Source organism: Cyanistes caeruleus, chromosome Z (genome assembly GCF_971803275.1).
Source record: "Cyanistes caeruleus chromosome Z, bCyaCae1.hap1.1, whole genome shotgun sequence".
NCBI classification, from domain to species: domain Eukaryota; kingdom Metazoa; phylum Chordata; class Aves; order Passeriformes; family Paridae; genus Cyanistes; species Cyanistes caeruleus.
In genome coordinates, this window is record NC_141732.1 from 8,412,434 (window position 1) to 8,427,209 (window position 14,776).

Below are 14,776 nucleotides of genomic sequence, written 5' to 3' on the forward strand. Positions count from 1 at the left end.
AACTTTGGACCATTAGACAAATTTTCCTACTAATAATTAGATATTTACACTGGTTACCGTATCAATGAATGATTTTATTTGGTATCTTCAGTGACAATTCCATTGTGCCTGAAGATTAATATACATACTGAATTTTAAAAAAAGTGAACAGCAGCAGGCAGACTAAATAGTGAGTCTGGTAACAGAGACTTCTCTAAACACTACAGGATTGCTGAGGCAATACAAATCTTAAGAGTCTGTGGAACTATAAGGTCACATGGCAAAACCCATTGAAACAGAAGCCACTTCTACGACAGTCTAGAATCCCAGTTTGGAGATCCTGTCTTCCTGGTCTGGAAAACTCCAAATGTAGCATTTAAACAAACTCTTTGATTCTAAAAGGAGAGTGAATTTAGTTGGCTTTATGTGTACCTCTTTGCAGAAGTTTCAACTGGCAGCTAATTAATGTTAGTGTCCAGTGTTAGTTTGATTTAGAAAGTAAAGTTTTTGTCAGAGAATAAAGCTGAAGAAACCATGAAATCAGGCCTCCAAATTGCAGCTCATGTACTATAGGAAAAATAAACAAAAAAAATCTATTTGTTTCTCTTGTTTAAACACACTGTCCACAGACTCACTGTGCCAGTAAATGCACTCCTCCATTTAGAATCTCTACCATTTTCCCTTTTTGGCCATTAATATTAATAATTTCCTACCCCAGAGCATACTCAGTTCAATCTGTGTCTTCTCCTGCATCCTTCCACACTCACTGCCCTCAGGCACTTTTCCCGCTGTTTGTAACTTTACAGAGTTCTACAGTTTGCAGTGACAATTGGCAGACAGACAGCTGATGTCACCTATATTTAGGATGTGCATACAGCGTGGGACTGAAATGACAACATTGTAACACTGTTTTGAAGCTCAAAATCATTAACACTATGCAAAATCAATAGATCCAGTTGCCCAGAGGACTGTGCTCAGCACAGCACCCACAGTATTCATACTGCTGCTGATTCCAGAGGCAGTATGAGATCCAGTGGCTCATGAATTTGCCTTTTTCTTCCCCTCTCTCCTTATGCTGCATATGTATTTTTGAGGGCAGTCTTCTATCTAAAGATGCTGTGAAAGGCTTACATAATTTTTTTTTTGTCTATTTAATTTCTTGGCAACTGTGTCTGTTTTGTGGATTTAGATTCTGCAAAAGTATTTGAAGAAATGCTCTTAAAAAGGTTAATTTTCATCATTGATTATAAAACAACATCACAAGGTCTTTAGATATTCCAGTAACTTCTAGGAATTGCTTGTTCCTTGTTGTAACATCATCATTAACAAGTTAAAAAAAACCAAACCTATTTCTGTGCATATATTTTCAAGGTTGAAAAAATATTCTAAAATTTTAACTTAATAAAAATTACTATGTATGGACAAGACTGTTCAGATAATATTAGTACTATTGGCAGAAACAATGAGGTTATTGTATTAGTAAAAATGTAGCATTAGCGACCTGTGGTTTGTAATCTTCGGTTACCTTGGTACCCAGATGACTTGTCAGTCTTCGAGGAACAGAATAGTTACTACTAGAGCTCATAACACTGGCTGTCTCATGGTCCACTCGAGCAGCAGAACCCTACAGATTTAAGCAACAACTCATATAAAACAAAGTCTGAGGGAAAGAACAACATTGGCTAATTGAATTTCAGCACTGGATGATGCAGTTTTGCTGACAGCAATGAACTGCCAACCTGTTTCTGCTAGCTCCTCTCTGCCTTGACACAACATAGAGGTCACTGTTAAACCTGGTTTCAGTAACCCCTTCTCCCAAGATTCAGTCTCATTAGAACCATATTTTCAACTGAATGGATTTATAGTTACTATTTGCACCAAAAAGAACTGGATTTTGGAACAAACTGAACAATAATTTTGACAGAGTGAAAAAAACAACCTCAGCGTTTATGTCAGATTCCGTAATGCATTTGAATAGGCATAGAACCCACCAGTAAGAGAGACTGATCTGGGCAATGAATAACTCTACTTGAATTTGTCCATTTCAAAAGCAAATTATAAGTGGTTGTATAGTTTTTTTAGTTTAGTTTTTTAGTGAAAACTATAAAACAATGCTGACACAACTTGACATAATTTTCCTAGAATCTAGGTGTGCTCCTACTTGTATTAGCAAGACTCAATTACTAGCATCTGTCTTCTTTTAATTAATTTAATGTATTTACATTTTTCATTTTTCTGCCACTTTTTATCCATTCATATTCTTTACTTTTTTTTATTTGGTGTTGTTTTCTTTCTATCTGTGAAATTTCCCTTGCTATGTCTCTCCCTTCCCATTTGCTTTGGGACATTAAAAATATTTATTTGTTTAGAGAACAGTTTTAGTATCAATAGCTGTTTTCCTGAGGTAGTCACCAGTTTTTCTTTGATCCTCAAAAAAGCTAAAATCTGTTAATGGAATATTAGCCTAATTTGCAAAATGTTTTCAAACTATCTGGATCAATGAATACAATTTTTTTCCAGTAAAAATAGGTAGCATACTGAAGAAAACTCCATGGAAGACACTTTGAAATAATGTCTGTTTCTTCTATGTTTTCCATAAAGAAAGAGGAATTTTGCAGTTCGTGCAGTTCAGCATCTTAAATGTGAAGTTGAAAGAAAATATAAGTATAAGGTAGGTGTAACTTAATGAAGTGTTTGTACAGACAGAATAGAATCTAGTTATACTGGAATATTTAAACACATTAACATTATAATACTCATTTCACTCTTGCATTTGAATCCAGAAAATGTGATACATGTTCCAGAAGAAGTATTTTATGCTACAGGAGTGTAATTGAAATCATTTATATTAGCAACATTTATTCCAATCTATATTTCCTTTATAAACAAACCCTTATTTTCTCTGTTGACTACAGGGAAAAAATCAAGATTTAAAAGCTTAGGAAGAAAATCACACTATATTTTCTCCATTATTTAGAAAAATAATGTTCAGTGCTAGGAATATGGGAATGAATTCCCAAATTTTTACACCTTGCAATCCCTTCATATTTCCTCAAACTACATTCGAAGGATTACAGGTCCAACATAATGTACATATCAAAATGATCAATTATTATGCTCAGTGTGATTGTTTCATCCAAGAAGGTAAAAATGACATAAGTCTAGGGCAGTATTTATTAAAAGTTTACCATGGTGTAGATGGAAATAGCAAAATTTTACGGTAGTTTCCCCCTAACTGTGTTAACTTCAGTTCAGGTAACCAATTCCTTCAGAGTCATCATGTGGCTCTGCTACCTGAGCCAGGATGTTCAGCTGAAGTGTAACTACATTTCTCACTGGCTTGTAAAGACTAATGCCAAGAAACTGATGTCAGGTGAGCAGACATTCATCAAAAACAAAGGGAAATGAGAAGGAAAGGTTACGTGTACCCTTCCTGTGTGGGACTTCCTCCTTCAAAATATTTTTCTGTCTACTTCATCTCTTTTCCACCTTTTATACTTCACTGTCCTTCACTCCTTGTTTTACCCTGCTATTTACCATGCCAGCTGAGTAATTTTCCCTGTTTTGTGACATATTTTCTTAACAAGATGGACAATTTCAACAAGTTCCTTTATAGAACTTGCAAAATGAGGCTATGAACAAAATTTTACTTCAGTGGGAGAATAGTGAGTGCAATGGAAAAGAAAAGACAGTTGAAAGATGGTACTGAAAAGGACACACTTGAATAGTGAAAGATCTTGGATTCAATTAACGCTGACTACAAAACCAATTAGAACCAAATAATTTAGTGAAAACTTTTTTTTTCCCACTCCACTGAATGGTGATTGCTCTAAGTATACTGAGCTGGTTTATCAGAAATAAATGTTATGTCCAATCCATTAAACCTCCTCTGTCTGGACTTGAACTGAAAGCAAATAATCCCCAGATGGCTGTTTTAACACAGATACAGTGCCCTGGCTCTATCCCCCATTAGGAGGAAGGAATATCCATGTTTCATACATTTTTACAAGGCGAAGGTCAAAACTGCACAAATCCTCAATGTTAAGGCGTCAACTGAATTATGAATGGATCTTCCATTTGTATAAGTCTGCCAAGACATGACAATCCCTTCTTCCTTCCTCCCTTCCTTCTCTGCAAAATATATTGTCCATGAAAAACTCCTAATTCATTCTCTGAAGATGGATGATAAAGCAACAATGCATCAATTATTTAAATACATTATGCTTTCAGCCCCAAAGCAGCAGTGAGCTATTTTCTTCCCAAACAATAAAGCTGTCATAAGAATTAAAGAGTCAGAACCTCAATAAGATATGGACAATAGAATTTAATTCCAAATGGTGATCAAATGTACTTCAAAAGCAAAATTATGGGTTGTGCTTAATGTTTAATCAAGTGAAATATTCCAGCCAAACCACAATTCTTTCTGATACATCTACAAGACACTTTTGGAAATATTTTAATAATTCTACTTCCCTGGAGTAACAAAAATATCCTGTATATGAATTCAGCTGTTAAATCTGTAGTGTGAAGTTTTAAAAACCCAAATTACTAGTGGGAATGTCTAAGCTACAGTTGGAAATCATGAAGGAAATAATCATGGTAAATAAATAAAAGTATTTTTAGCCAAAGAGAGAAGTAATAAATGTCGATAAATATTGGTTTTAAAAGGCAAGTAAAGAATTTAATGTATACCTCAAAATATTCCACTGCTGTATTTCAGTAACAAAAGGAGGAACAGCAATGAAGCGTTATTTAGAAGCATTTAAATAACCTCTCAGCCAACTTTCAGATTACTTCATTGATGCATTCAGTTTCAAAGCTTTAGATAATACAGTATTAAAGAAATATTAATAATAAACCTGTCATTTACTTCTTTTTTTTAAAAATCACCAATATCTTAGTGGCAGTTTCTAAAACAAAAATTTGAACTCATAGTTTGCTAACACTTCTTTATTACAATTCACCTACAATGAAATACATTTTCAGTAGTCAATCTTGCTGTCTCTTTCACACCATTAGGCTCATTAATCATTTAAACAAAAGAAAAATGCTCCCTGCATTATTGAATATTTATACTTCCCTTTATTAAAACACTTCCTTCCAGTAAATACAAGAAATTTCCCAGATATAGATGGAAAGAAGAAAATAATTAATTTTTTTTAACAAGTAGGCATGCAAACACAGTAACCAACATGTAGGTTTCATATGCTTTAAATATTTAATTATATTAAAACAATCAAAATACTCGATTTACCTGACCAGTACCACTGGTTGCCACGCTGATTTCTGCTGCTACTTGACCTTCATTCTGCCTCTCTGTATCATGGGAACCTGCCTCATGCTTGCTTTGAGGTGCTCTCTGTTAATACAAGAGTTTATGAAATTACAAACAGAAATGAGGTACATTTTACCATTCAAAGCTTTCTTGGCTGTGAGTGCATCAATACTGCATCCTCAGGAAGCCACTGAGCAGCACTTTGCATTTCATAACCCTGAGCCTCAAAAATTAACAGCCGAGACTGAGCGCCTTCAAAAAACTGCGAGATGAAAGAGAAGCATTTCCTCTGAGGATTACAGCCCTGCAAGACAAAGGATCCACTGTGACACACAGCAGCATCATTTTCCACCAGCTGTGCTCACATCCCTATCAGAAATGTAACAAAATTGGAGCAAACAACTGTCTGCTCTGCTTGGCCATGTGATCTCTGCTTTTTTTACTGGGGACCATGGTCAGCACTGTTCAATTGAGATTCACGTTCAAAGATGAATAATTTCTACTTGAACAGAAGGATATCTGTCTGTACTACAAGAATCCTTCTAAATGTCAAGGACAAACAGTGCAGGAATTTTTTGACAGAAAAGAAATTTATACAGCCTGATACTGATCTATCTAAAATTTTGTCAAAATAAATTTAACTGATGTGACAAGCTGATACGGGCAGGTTTCAGTTCCTTTAGGAAAATGGATTTTTATACATCTGTATAAAAATTGAATTAGTCTCCCTGCCACTGACAGGCATTTAAATGAGCAGTTATGAAATATGTGAAGTATCAAACGTCATCTATTAATGTGTTTAAAACATTTCAGATTTTCAGAAAGACATGAATAATCCATGGAAATGGCTGAAGTCTGGAGCTGAAAGTGAGATTATTTTCTAAGTATTATTTTTGCTACCAAGCTTCATTTCACAGACTGAGAGGCTACTACCTAACAGACAACACAATCTTAATTACTCTGTTTAGCCACATATGGTGTATGTCATGCAGTTTCTATGTGGCTCTGCAATGTACGTAAGCTGCAGAGCCAGCATAGCAAAATCTGCCTCAACTTGCTTTAATGATATTTATCTCTGACTTTTAGCAATACCTCTCTTCAATGTACAGACCCTGAAACATCTCTGAATACTCTCAGTGATTAAATTAATACAGTATCACTGGAATAAACAACTCTGTTTTGTTCATCTAAGACAGAAGAGTCTCACTTAACATTGAGCAGAATTTCAGAAACCAGTAATGAGCACAGGAAATGGTAACTTAGGGGTAAACTTAAAACTGTAAATATAATTTAACTAAAGGAAAAAGGTATGTCAAAATATTACACAAATTAGTAATAGCAATATGTAAAATCAAGAAAAATCTAAAACAGAATATGAGAAAACTGGAAACAACTATAGGTAACAAATTCCTTGACATTATATCTTCACTTATAGAAAATGAGTAAGCCACGAAGCAAATCTCAAAGTATTCTAGGACACACAGTGTTACTACTTTTTAAATCTGATCTCTAATTTTTCACCCTCTCTGTCACTGTGTATGAAATGAAACTACTATTTATGTTTATACAGTAACTGAAGAAACTTTGGTTCCCAGTGCAAGAATGAGGCACTCAGTCAAGGTCAGACCTTGATGTACATAAAGGTGAATTCACTATAATGCTGAATTCCTGTCTCACAACACATTCAATCTTGAATAAAGCATAACTATGAGTTTCACAAAGTCGACATCTAAGTCTCCAGTGTAATTCAAGGCAGAATTTTCCAGTCACTAAATGACTTTTTGAATCCCACAAAGGAAGCAATACTGAACATGACTAGAGGTGAGAATCTGAATGGCTCTTCAGCAGGTCTCTGACTCACTGGGTCACCTGAGAGGGAACAATACTCCTCTTCCAAGAACCCCCTCCTCCTGGGGTTGGGGCAGGGTGATGAAAATGGGGTGTATTTATTAAATAGCTCTGCTGCATTCAGAGCACAGACACACACAGATATTTCATTCCCTGACAAGAAATGTTTTTGCTCTCCTTTAACACTCTCTACTACTATTCACATGCATTTGTTTGCTATATGCTATTTATGAATGAGATGCTTTCCCATTTCCCCTAAGCACTCTCAAGAATATGCAAATACGAAAACCAGTCACCTCAACACACCAATTAATTTGCAAGGCAGTTTTTAGCAGTTACTAGCAGGGCTTATCTAATTTGAAATGCAGAACGTGCTTGCAACATGCAAACCCATTACTGTCACATGAGTTATCAGCTGGACTTGAACATCCAATCTGCGAGTTCTCAGTGAAGACTCCCTACCACTTCAGCCACTGAAGTCATTTGAAGTGAGCTGTCCTCTTCATGCAGACTGACACAAAGGAGTTAATAACAACACAGGCAGCAGAAAGCAGGTTATTAGTTGAACACTGAGTATTTATAAAAATATCTATTATATACATACATGATTAAACATTTTTTTATTATGTATGAAAATAGCACATATCCATTCACATGGATAATGTAAATATATTTTTGAATAGTTATGGTATTACTGTAAATAAATTAATATTTATCTGTTAGACTACAGATTAATGGTTAGAAAGGCAATATAACCACTGGAAGTATGTCCCCTCTTCATGGGACATGAACACCAACACCAAACACGGGCCCTGTAGAAGACAATACAGAAGACACCAACCACATCAGCAAAGAATCAGAGCATGTGAACAGCAGCAGGCTCTGTAAGCCCTATGTGAGGCACAGCTGCCAAAGAATGGCACTCAGGTCCCCAGGGTTAAACTGCACCACCTGTTTTGAGGCATGACTTTTGAGGAGGCCTAAGCTGGGTTTGTAACCTGTCACTGCTGAATTTTGGCATCAGATCATGAAAATCAGTTTGACAAGAGTTCACTTGTTTGCTGTTGCAGCAAAATTGTGGGAGACTCGGTGTGCTGATTACAGAGATATGGAGCTGCTCCTTCCATCACATTTGCCAGTTTTCTAAGTGTTTCTGAAGTCAGCAAGCACTATCATTACCAATTATTAGTTTCCATGTATTTATTAGCAGAAAATTATAAACTCTAACTAGCATAGGAGACCTTGAGTATTTCTGCTAAGAAAGCCAATTACAAATAATTTACCCAATATTTTGTCAATGCAAGTTACCAAAGCAGACACTGATTTCATTAGGAATTGCCATCATTCCATATTAAATGCAATGTACATCAATGTATAGGTAACACATATATCAGAAAATGGAAAATGCAACAAAAAACCCAAGAAACTGTAATAAATAATTTTGATACAGTTGATTTGAAGACAAAGAAAGTCTCATGAGTCAAATCCTTGAGAATGTTCCTGTCCATCCATTAAAACCTGCTGAGCATAATCTCAGGAAGAAAAAAAATCCTTTACATTTTACATATAGAAATTCTGCCTAATGGAAATATTTCACATATTTCAAGTTACAGATATTGTGGAAGAATGGCCTCTACCACTACTGCCAAAAATTTCATTTTTCCTTTTAAATAATTTCATATTGTACCCAAGAGCTGAAAATTCTTTTTGGACAGGTCAAACCCTACAGTAGATGAAGATACCACCACTTGAAGGTAAACTACTTCAATTTTTTCTAGAATAACTCACAAGACCTAGCAATTTGCCAAACCTTAAAAATGTAATAAAATGTGTATGGGAATTTTCTCTGCTCATTGATTTCCAAAAGCTGATTTTATGTTGCAGTGTTATATTTGGTCTTACTCTTCAAGATATATTGCACTTGGATTCCACAGTGACTGGCATCACCACAGGGCCTCCTGTATCAGCAGACAAGCTGTGATATTTATTGCTGCTGTTACCAGATGTTTATAGCATAAGGAGCACATTCAATTTGGTTATTGGCACAGAAAACCAGAAAATAAACTCTACAACCAAATTACCAGCTTAGAAAGCCAACATTTCTTTATCACCAGTGCTGAATGCATGGGGAATTCTCCTCAAAGCATGCTCAGTAACAGACTAACACACCAGGCTATAATCCTGAAACAAATACATATTCATCGCATTTCCTGAATATATGCATATGTGTTAATTATTTCCGTGGACTTATCTTGATATGGTTCAGATCTTCTGATGAATCTCTTCTCCTTGAGAATATCTCAAATATGTGATCAGGCCATAATGTACTTACTTCTATCATTCTTTGCTGTCACACACAATCTTTGTTCTCAAAATTAAGATATCAGCTAGTACATATTAACTACTGATATAAGTAAATAAGGAAGTTGGAACACAACTTAGTCACAGATGTAGGGAGTTAACACAATGCTGTGCTAATCTCTGGGGCTCGTACTAAGCAGTGTATGGTACAAAACTAAGCATTAACCACAAATATAGGGATCAAACACTATTGTGCTATGGTTAAAAGTGTTTTCAAGCATTTTCTCACTGCTGCATAGACTTCTTAAAAGAAACACAGTTCTTCAGTAACAGTATCAGGCACAGGATAAAAATCTAAAAAAAGTCTCATGTTTGTTTTTTTCAGTTATATGGACTTTGCAGTGCGTCTGCACCACCAGACAATTTCAGAATCAGACCCAGCTGCTCTCTGTAGGAGATGGTCATCACTTGGAAATGATTAAAACACACTATAAAGTATTAGGGTGTTTGTAGTGACTGCCTTCTTTACCACCAATGGCACCTTGGTAACTCTGTCCTAAAACATTTAACTATGAAACCAGATACCCAAACATTTTCCAGATAAGACACATCACACAAAAATTTGAATATATCAGACCTTCAGTGTATGAGGCAGCCAAATAATTTGGGGGATGGAGTGAAAAACTAAGACAAAACCTTTTTTCTGTAGTTTCATCTCAATGCTGAATCCACGAGTTCAAGTAAGTTCAAAATACTGTTTTGGTTTTGTTTTGTTTTTACCAGAGTAAAAGATAAACACTCTGGGGACAGGATCTATCTGACTATAAGGGGCAAAAGTACCTGTTGAGAGCCTCGTCAACCCAGCAGGGAGAGCTCTACACCAGAAATGACAGGGGACAGAGGGTAGGGCTGGCAAGGCAGGACCCCTGGCTGGTAGGAACACAAAGGCAATGCACACAGCTGAGGTAAGAGGAATGTCCTTGGGCACAGGCATTCAAGGAAGAACAAGGTGAAGCAAAGCTGCCTTGCTGGGAAAGCTCCAAGCCTGTGCTGGGTAATATGGGCACAGCCAGGCACTGCTCTTCAGCACATCCCTGCACAACTGCTTGGGGAGCAAGCAGGAGGTGGGGGAACAGGGATGTGGACTGAAAACTGCTGAAATAGCTGGGAATCAGGAGATTGCAATCAGTAGCACGAAGTACAGCTGGAGGCAAGCCAGAGTTAATACTGAGACAATATTATATTGTCCAACAGCTGCATGCTGGAACACAGTGCACCCTCCCCAGGTTGGAGAAGCTGATACAGCACAGGGGTTCAGCTGACTCCGAGAAGGACCTGGATGGTAGGGGAGGAATGGGCTGAAGGGAAGCTCAAACTGTTTAAGAAAGGGAGTGTAAAGTCCTGCACCTGTGAGGGAACAACCCCTGGCACCAGCACAGGCTGGAGCAGTCCAGCTGGGAAGCACCTGGAGATTCTGGTGGGCCATCCTTTCAAAGGCATAGTGGCAAAAAGTCCAAGTGTCCTGTGCTGCAGTGAGGGGATATTCCCAGCATTGCCAGGGAGATGGCCCTTCCTCTCCACTCAGCATCCAAAGTCTTGTTCAGGCCTCCCCAGCACAATAAAGCTGGATTTACAATGGATTCACTGAAACAAAACCTGGGCAGTTTACAGCAGTCCTTTAGGGTCGAGCATTTCTCACACAAAGAGAGGCTGAGAGAACTGAGACTGTTCAGCTGGAGAAGGAGAAGCCTTAGAGAGATCTCATCAATATCTATACACACCTGGACTGACTCATGTCAATAGACCAGGCAACTTTAATTTCATGCACCACGGTCTGCATCACTTACAAGAATTGATTTCCCCCCAAATCCTGGAACTATGAAACCAGTACTTTACAAAATGGAAAAATATACATCCTTTAGTGATCTAAATGATGCTCTGAGCTTTTTCTGTAGTTATTTTTGGTGAAAACAAGTCATAAAATATTCATGTCAAACACAGTCTTTAATTTACCAGTACAAGAAATGGAGTTGACATTCTAAGTGAATTTCCACAAGAGCAGTTTCTGCTAATGGCAATTACTGCTATGGACTTTGTAATTTGCAGGAAACAACCTGCATGTCTTAATATAGAACCCTGTACTTAAACACTAAAAATATACCAAGCATCTATAACGAAGTCTGAAGAAGCTCTATTCATCCTTTTTTTTACATCTTATCTCTTTCAAAAGACAAGCAAACCATGAAGGTGCTTATCAGAGATTCACAATTAGAAAGCCATGTACAACTGATTGGTTTAATCATTTTTAAAACCAGTACTCAGCTTTTATAAGGAGATTGCACATTGACATTTTTACTGAAATTTCAAGCTAAACTTTTGAATTATATGATTATTGATTGAAGCTCCACAGCAGTATGAGGACTAATCCAAGTATTCCATCCTTAGTTCATTAGAAACAGGGCAAGTAATAGTCTAAGGAGATTGACTACCTGATTAATTGTGACATCAACAGCCGATGGGAATAATCCTGCCTTCCACTTTATTCAAATATTTTGGGTTCTTTAGAGAAAATATACATACCATAATACAAAAAGGCAAGTTATTGCTCACTAACCTCTGCTTCAGCTGCTTGTGATTGAAGGAGCTGTCGTATACGAAGAATGTCCTTCTCTATTTGTTGAATTCTGGCCACCCTTGCCTGAAATGAATGGATTTTCACGTTTGATTTTGTTCAAAAACTCCTTTTACTTACTGTACAGACTGACAGTATGAAAAGTTCTTGGCAAATACTGCTGACTGTACAAAACAAACCTACTTCAGTAGGTACATGCAGAGGTACTACATGCATTAATTGAAGTACTCTTCATAATGAAATGAATGATTGCAAGCATTCAAAACTGAGTATTTGGGGTTTTAATAACATTGAATACTCAACTGGATGTAATAGGTCATCATACAGAACACATTTAGGTATTAAAAAAATGTTACACTTAACATGCACAATATTCCTGTTTCTGAAACTGACATTTTATGCATATCTTTAACAAACTATTCCACTTTTATCTCAAATATCAGAATTTTATTTGCCTTACAGAGATCTGAAAGATATTTTTATTTGCAGAGTGTCTTTGAAGGCATGAGACCCTGACAGATTTCTATTATATCCAGTTGTTATACTCATTTGGGAATTTTGCTTATGCCCTCTCTCTGATATTTACGACTTCTACAAATCCCAAAGAATTTAACAGGCTAAGTATAAAAAACCAAAGAACTACATACTGCTTCTCTGGTTTATCTGGGTTTTACAGACACCTCTGAATCGGTTTTTTACAGGCATATTGCTACCCCTTTCTCACTACAACCATTCAGTGGTTAGCAAAGGGAATGTAAAGACTCCAAACGTAACAGGATACATGCACTCCACACAAACTGTACAGTGAAGCACAGGATGCATCATCAGTCTGTGAAACAGTAAGTGCATGAGCTTGATAATTTAATAAATTCACATTATTTGACTTTAAATGTGGGCAGAAGACCTGATTGAACAGTATTTTTTTGTGCCTTGGATAGATTAATAAAATGGACATATTGTTGAAGAAAGCACTATACTAGAAAAACAATCTAGTGGACACTGCAAAGATCAGCATTATACCCAATCTTATCTGACACATTCATAATCTGAAAATGGAAAGAGGATGAACTTGCAAAAGGTGCTAATGCCAAAAGATGCACATGCAAAAAAACACAATGCTGTCTAGAAAATTTAGAAATACAAAAGAAAACGTAATGACAAAATATGAATGACTGAAACACACATCAGAAGCAACTATGGGAAAAGCACCATAAGCATCAACATTTAGTAGAGGCGGAAAGCTAAAACTTTAAGTTATAAATTTGGCTTGATTTTGTAAAGAAAATTATTGGAAAACACATAAAAGCTTCAGCACAGAGGCAAACAGATAATTTATTCCACCCTTTGCTCCTGGTTCAAGAAATTTTTTAGTACTAGAAAGATAAAAAATATTTCTGGGAATATCTATGCACTGGTGACATGATGCATAACTGACAAAGTACACCTCTCATTGTCCTTAAGAATGACTTTAATTTTATAGAATTATAGAATAGTCTGGGTTGGAAGAGACCTTGGAAGGTCATCTATTCCAAACACCCAGCCAAGGGCAGGAACATCTTCAAGTAAATCAGGTCACTGAAAGCTCTGTCTGACCTTGAATGCTTCCAGTAATGGGGCCCCTGCTGCCTCTTGGCAACCTCTTCCAGTGTTTTATCACTCCCACCGTAGAACATTTCTATCTTGTACCTAATCTGAATCAACTCTCCATGAATTTAAAGCCATTATCTCTTCTCCTATCACTGTTCCCTGCTAAAAGGTTTCTTACAGGTCCCCTTTAAGCACTCAAAAAATGCAAGTGTCTCCAAAATTTACCATAAATTGAGTTTCTTTCTGTGTAACCAGCAATGTATCCAATAAAGGGCATCAAGAAAATCTGTGTATATTTATATATGCACCTAAACACAGGAAAAAAAATTTGTGCAGATGAAAACAATTAAATACTGCATGATTTGCCAAGTATTACTGCATCCTCCAAAAGGGCAGGAATTCTACCCGCCCTTTCCAATTTTCGCCCAGAGATTTAAACATCAGATCATTCTTCTAATTAATTTTTACTGTTACAGGGAAACTTAGGATTTCCACTAACCAGGAGTGTATTTTGTGCCAAACATTGTAGAAGCAGAAAAAAAATGAATGCATTTCTTGCCACAAAGGGGTAGAGCCTAATGGCAAATGGGCAAAAGTCTGAGATACACAAGGAACAAGCCAGAGCAATGTTTTTAAATTTAAAATCTACTTGAGAAATATCACCTTTGATTTCTATTTGTTCATACTACATTCCCATTTATTGTTATATTTACTAACAACTTTTATTAACATAAAATAGCTGTATAAAGTAACTTTACATTTGAGGTTACATATTATTTGGCTTTCACTGCCCCAATAAGGTGTCTAACAAAACAAAAATAAAATTCCTCCACAATCACAGTAACAGAAAAACAATCACTATACAGAAAGTAAAAATAGGGAACAACATTTTGTTTTAAAAATGTTGTCTGCCTTTTTTGTTTGGTTGGGTTTTTTTTCCCCAAATAAACATATATGATAGAAAAATGCATTAATGGCTTGATGTACATACAAGACCACTGTATAAATATAACAGTGCTGAAATGTTTGTCTGTGTGAAACTCCAGGATCTAAATTTTCTTGTATCTTTAGTGGTCTGCTGTTTTAGCAAACTTTTAGAGATCTTGGGATAAATTCTTGTAAGAATGGTAATTTCATGCAAGATTTTAAAGAAC

The 14,776-nt window shown here is 36.3% G+C and overlaps 1 protein-coding gene and 1 long non-coding RNA gene across 12 annotated transcripts in view; one reads left to right on the top strand and one right to left on the bottom strand.

The window, feature by feature from the left end:
- LOC111940698 (uncharacterized) overlaps positions 1-5,027 on the top strand; it is a 33,094-nt gene extending 28,067 nt beyond the window's left edge. Inside the window, exons 8-9 of the long non-coding RNA XR_015280570.1 lie at positions 2,500-2,650; positions 3,230-5,027. This is a non-coding gene — a long non-coding RNA (uncharacterized LOC111940698). The remainder of the gene's footprint in view (positions 1-2,499; positions 2,651-3,229) is intronic.
- Positions 1-14,776, bottom strand: part of APC (APC regulator of Wnt signaling pathway) — a 103,541-nt gene that overhangs the window by 20,473 nt on the left and 68,292 nt on the right. For 4 of the 11 annotated variants that reach the window (XM_086868082.1, XM_086868081.1, XM_086868080.1 and 1 more), the window contains 3 exons: positions 12,018-12,101; positions 5,234-5,338; positions 1,505-1,603 (listed from right to left, as the gene is read on the bottom strand). In XM_086868082.1, the coding sequence (XP_086724208.1) occupies positions 1,505-1,603; positions 5,234-5,338; positions 12,018-12,101 (288 nt within the window). Of the gene's footprint in view, positions 1-1,480; positions 1,604-5,233; positions 5,339-12,017; positions 12,102-14,776 lie in introns of all 11 variants that reach the window. The other 7 variants (XM_086868078.1, XM_023943519.2, XM_086868077.1 and 4 more) reach the window with 3 other exon arrangements.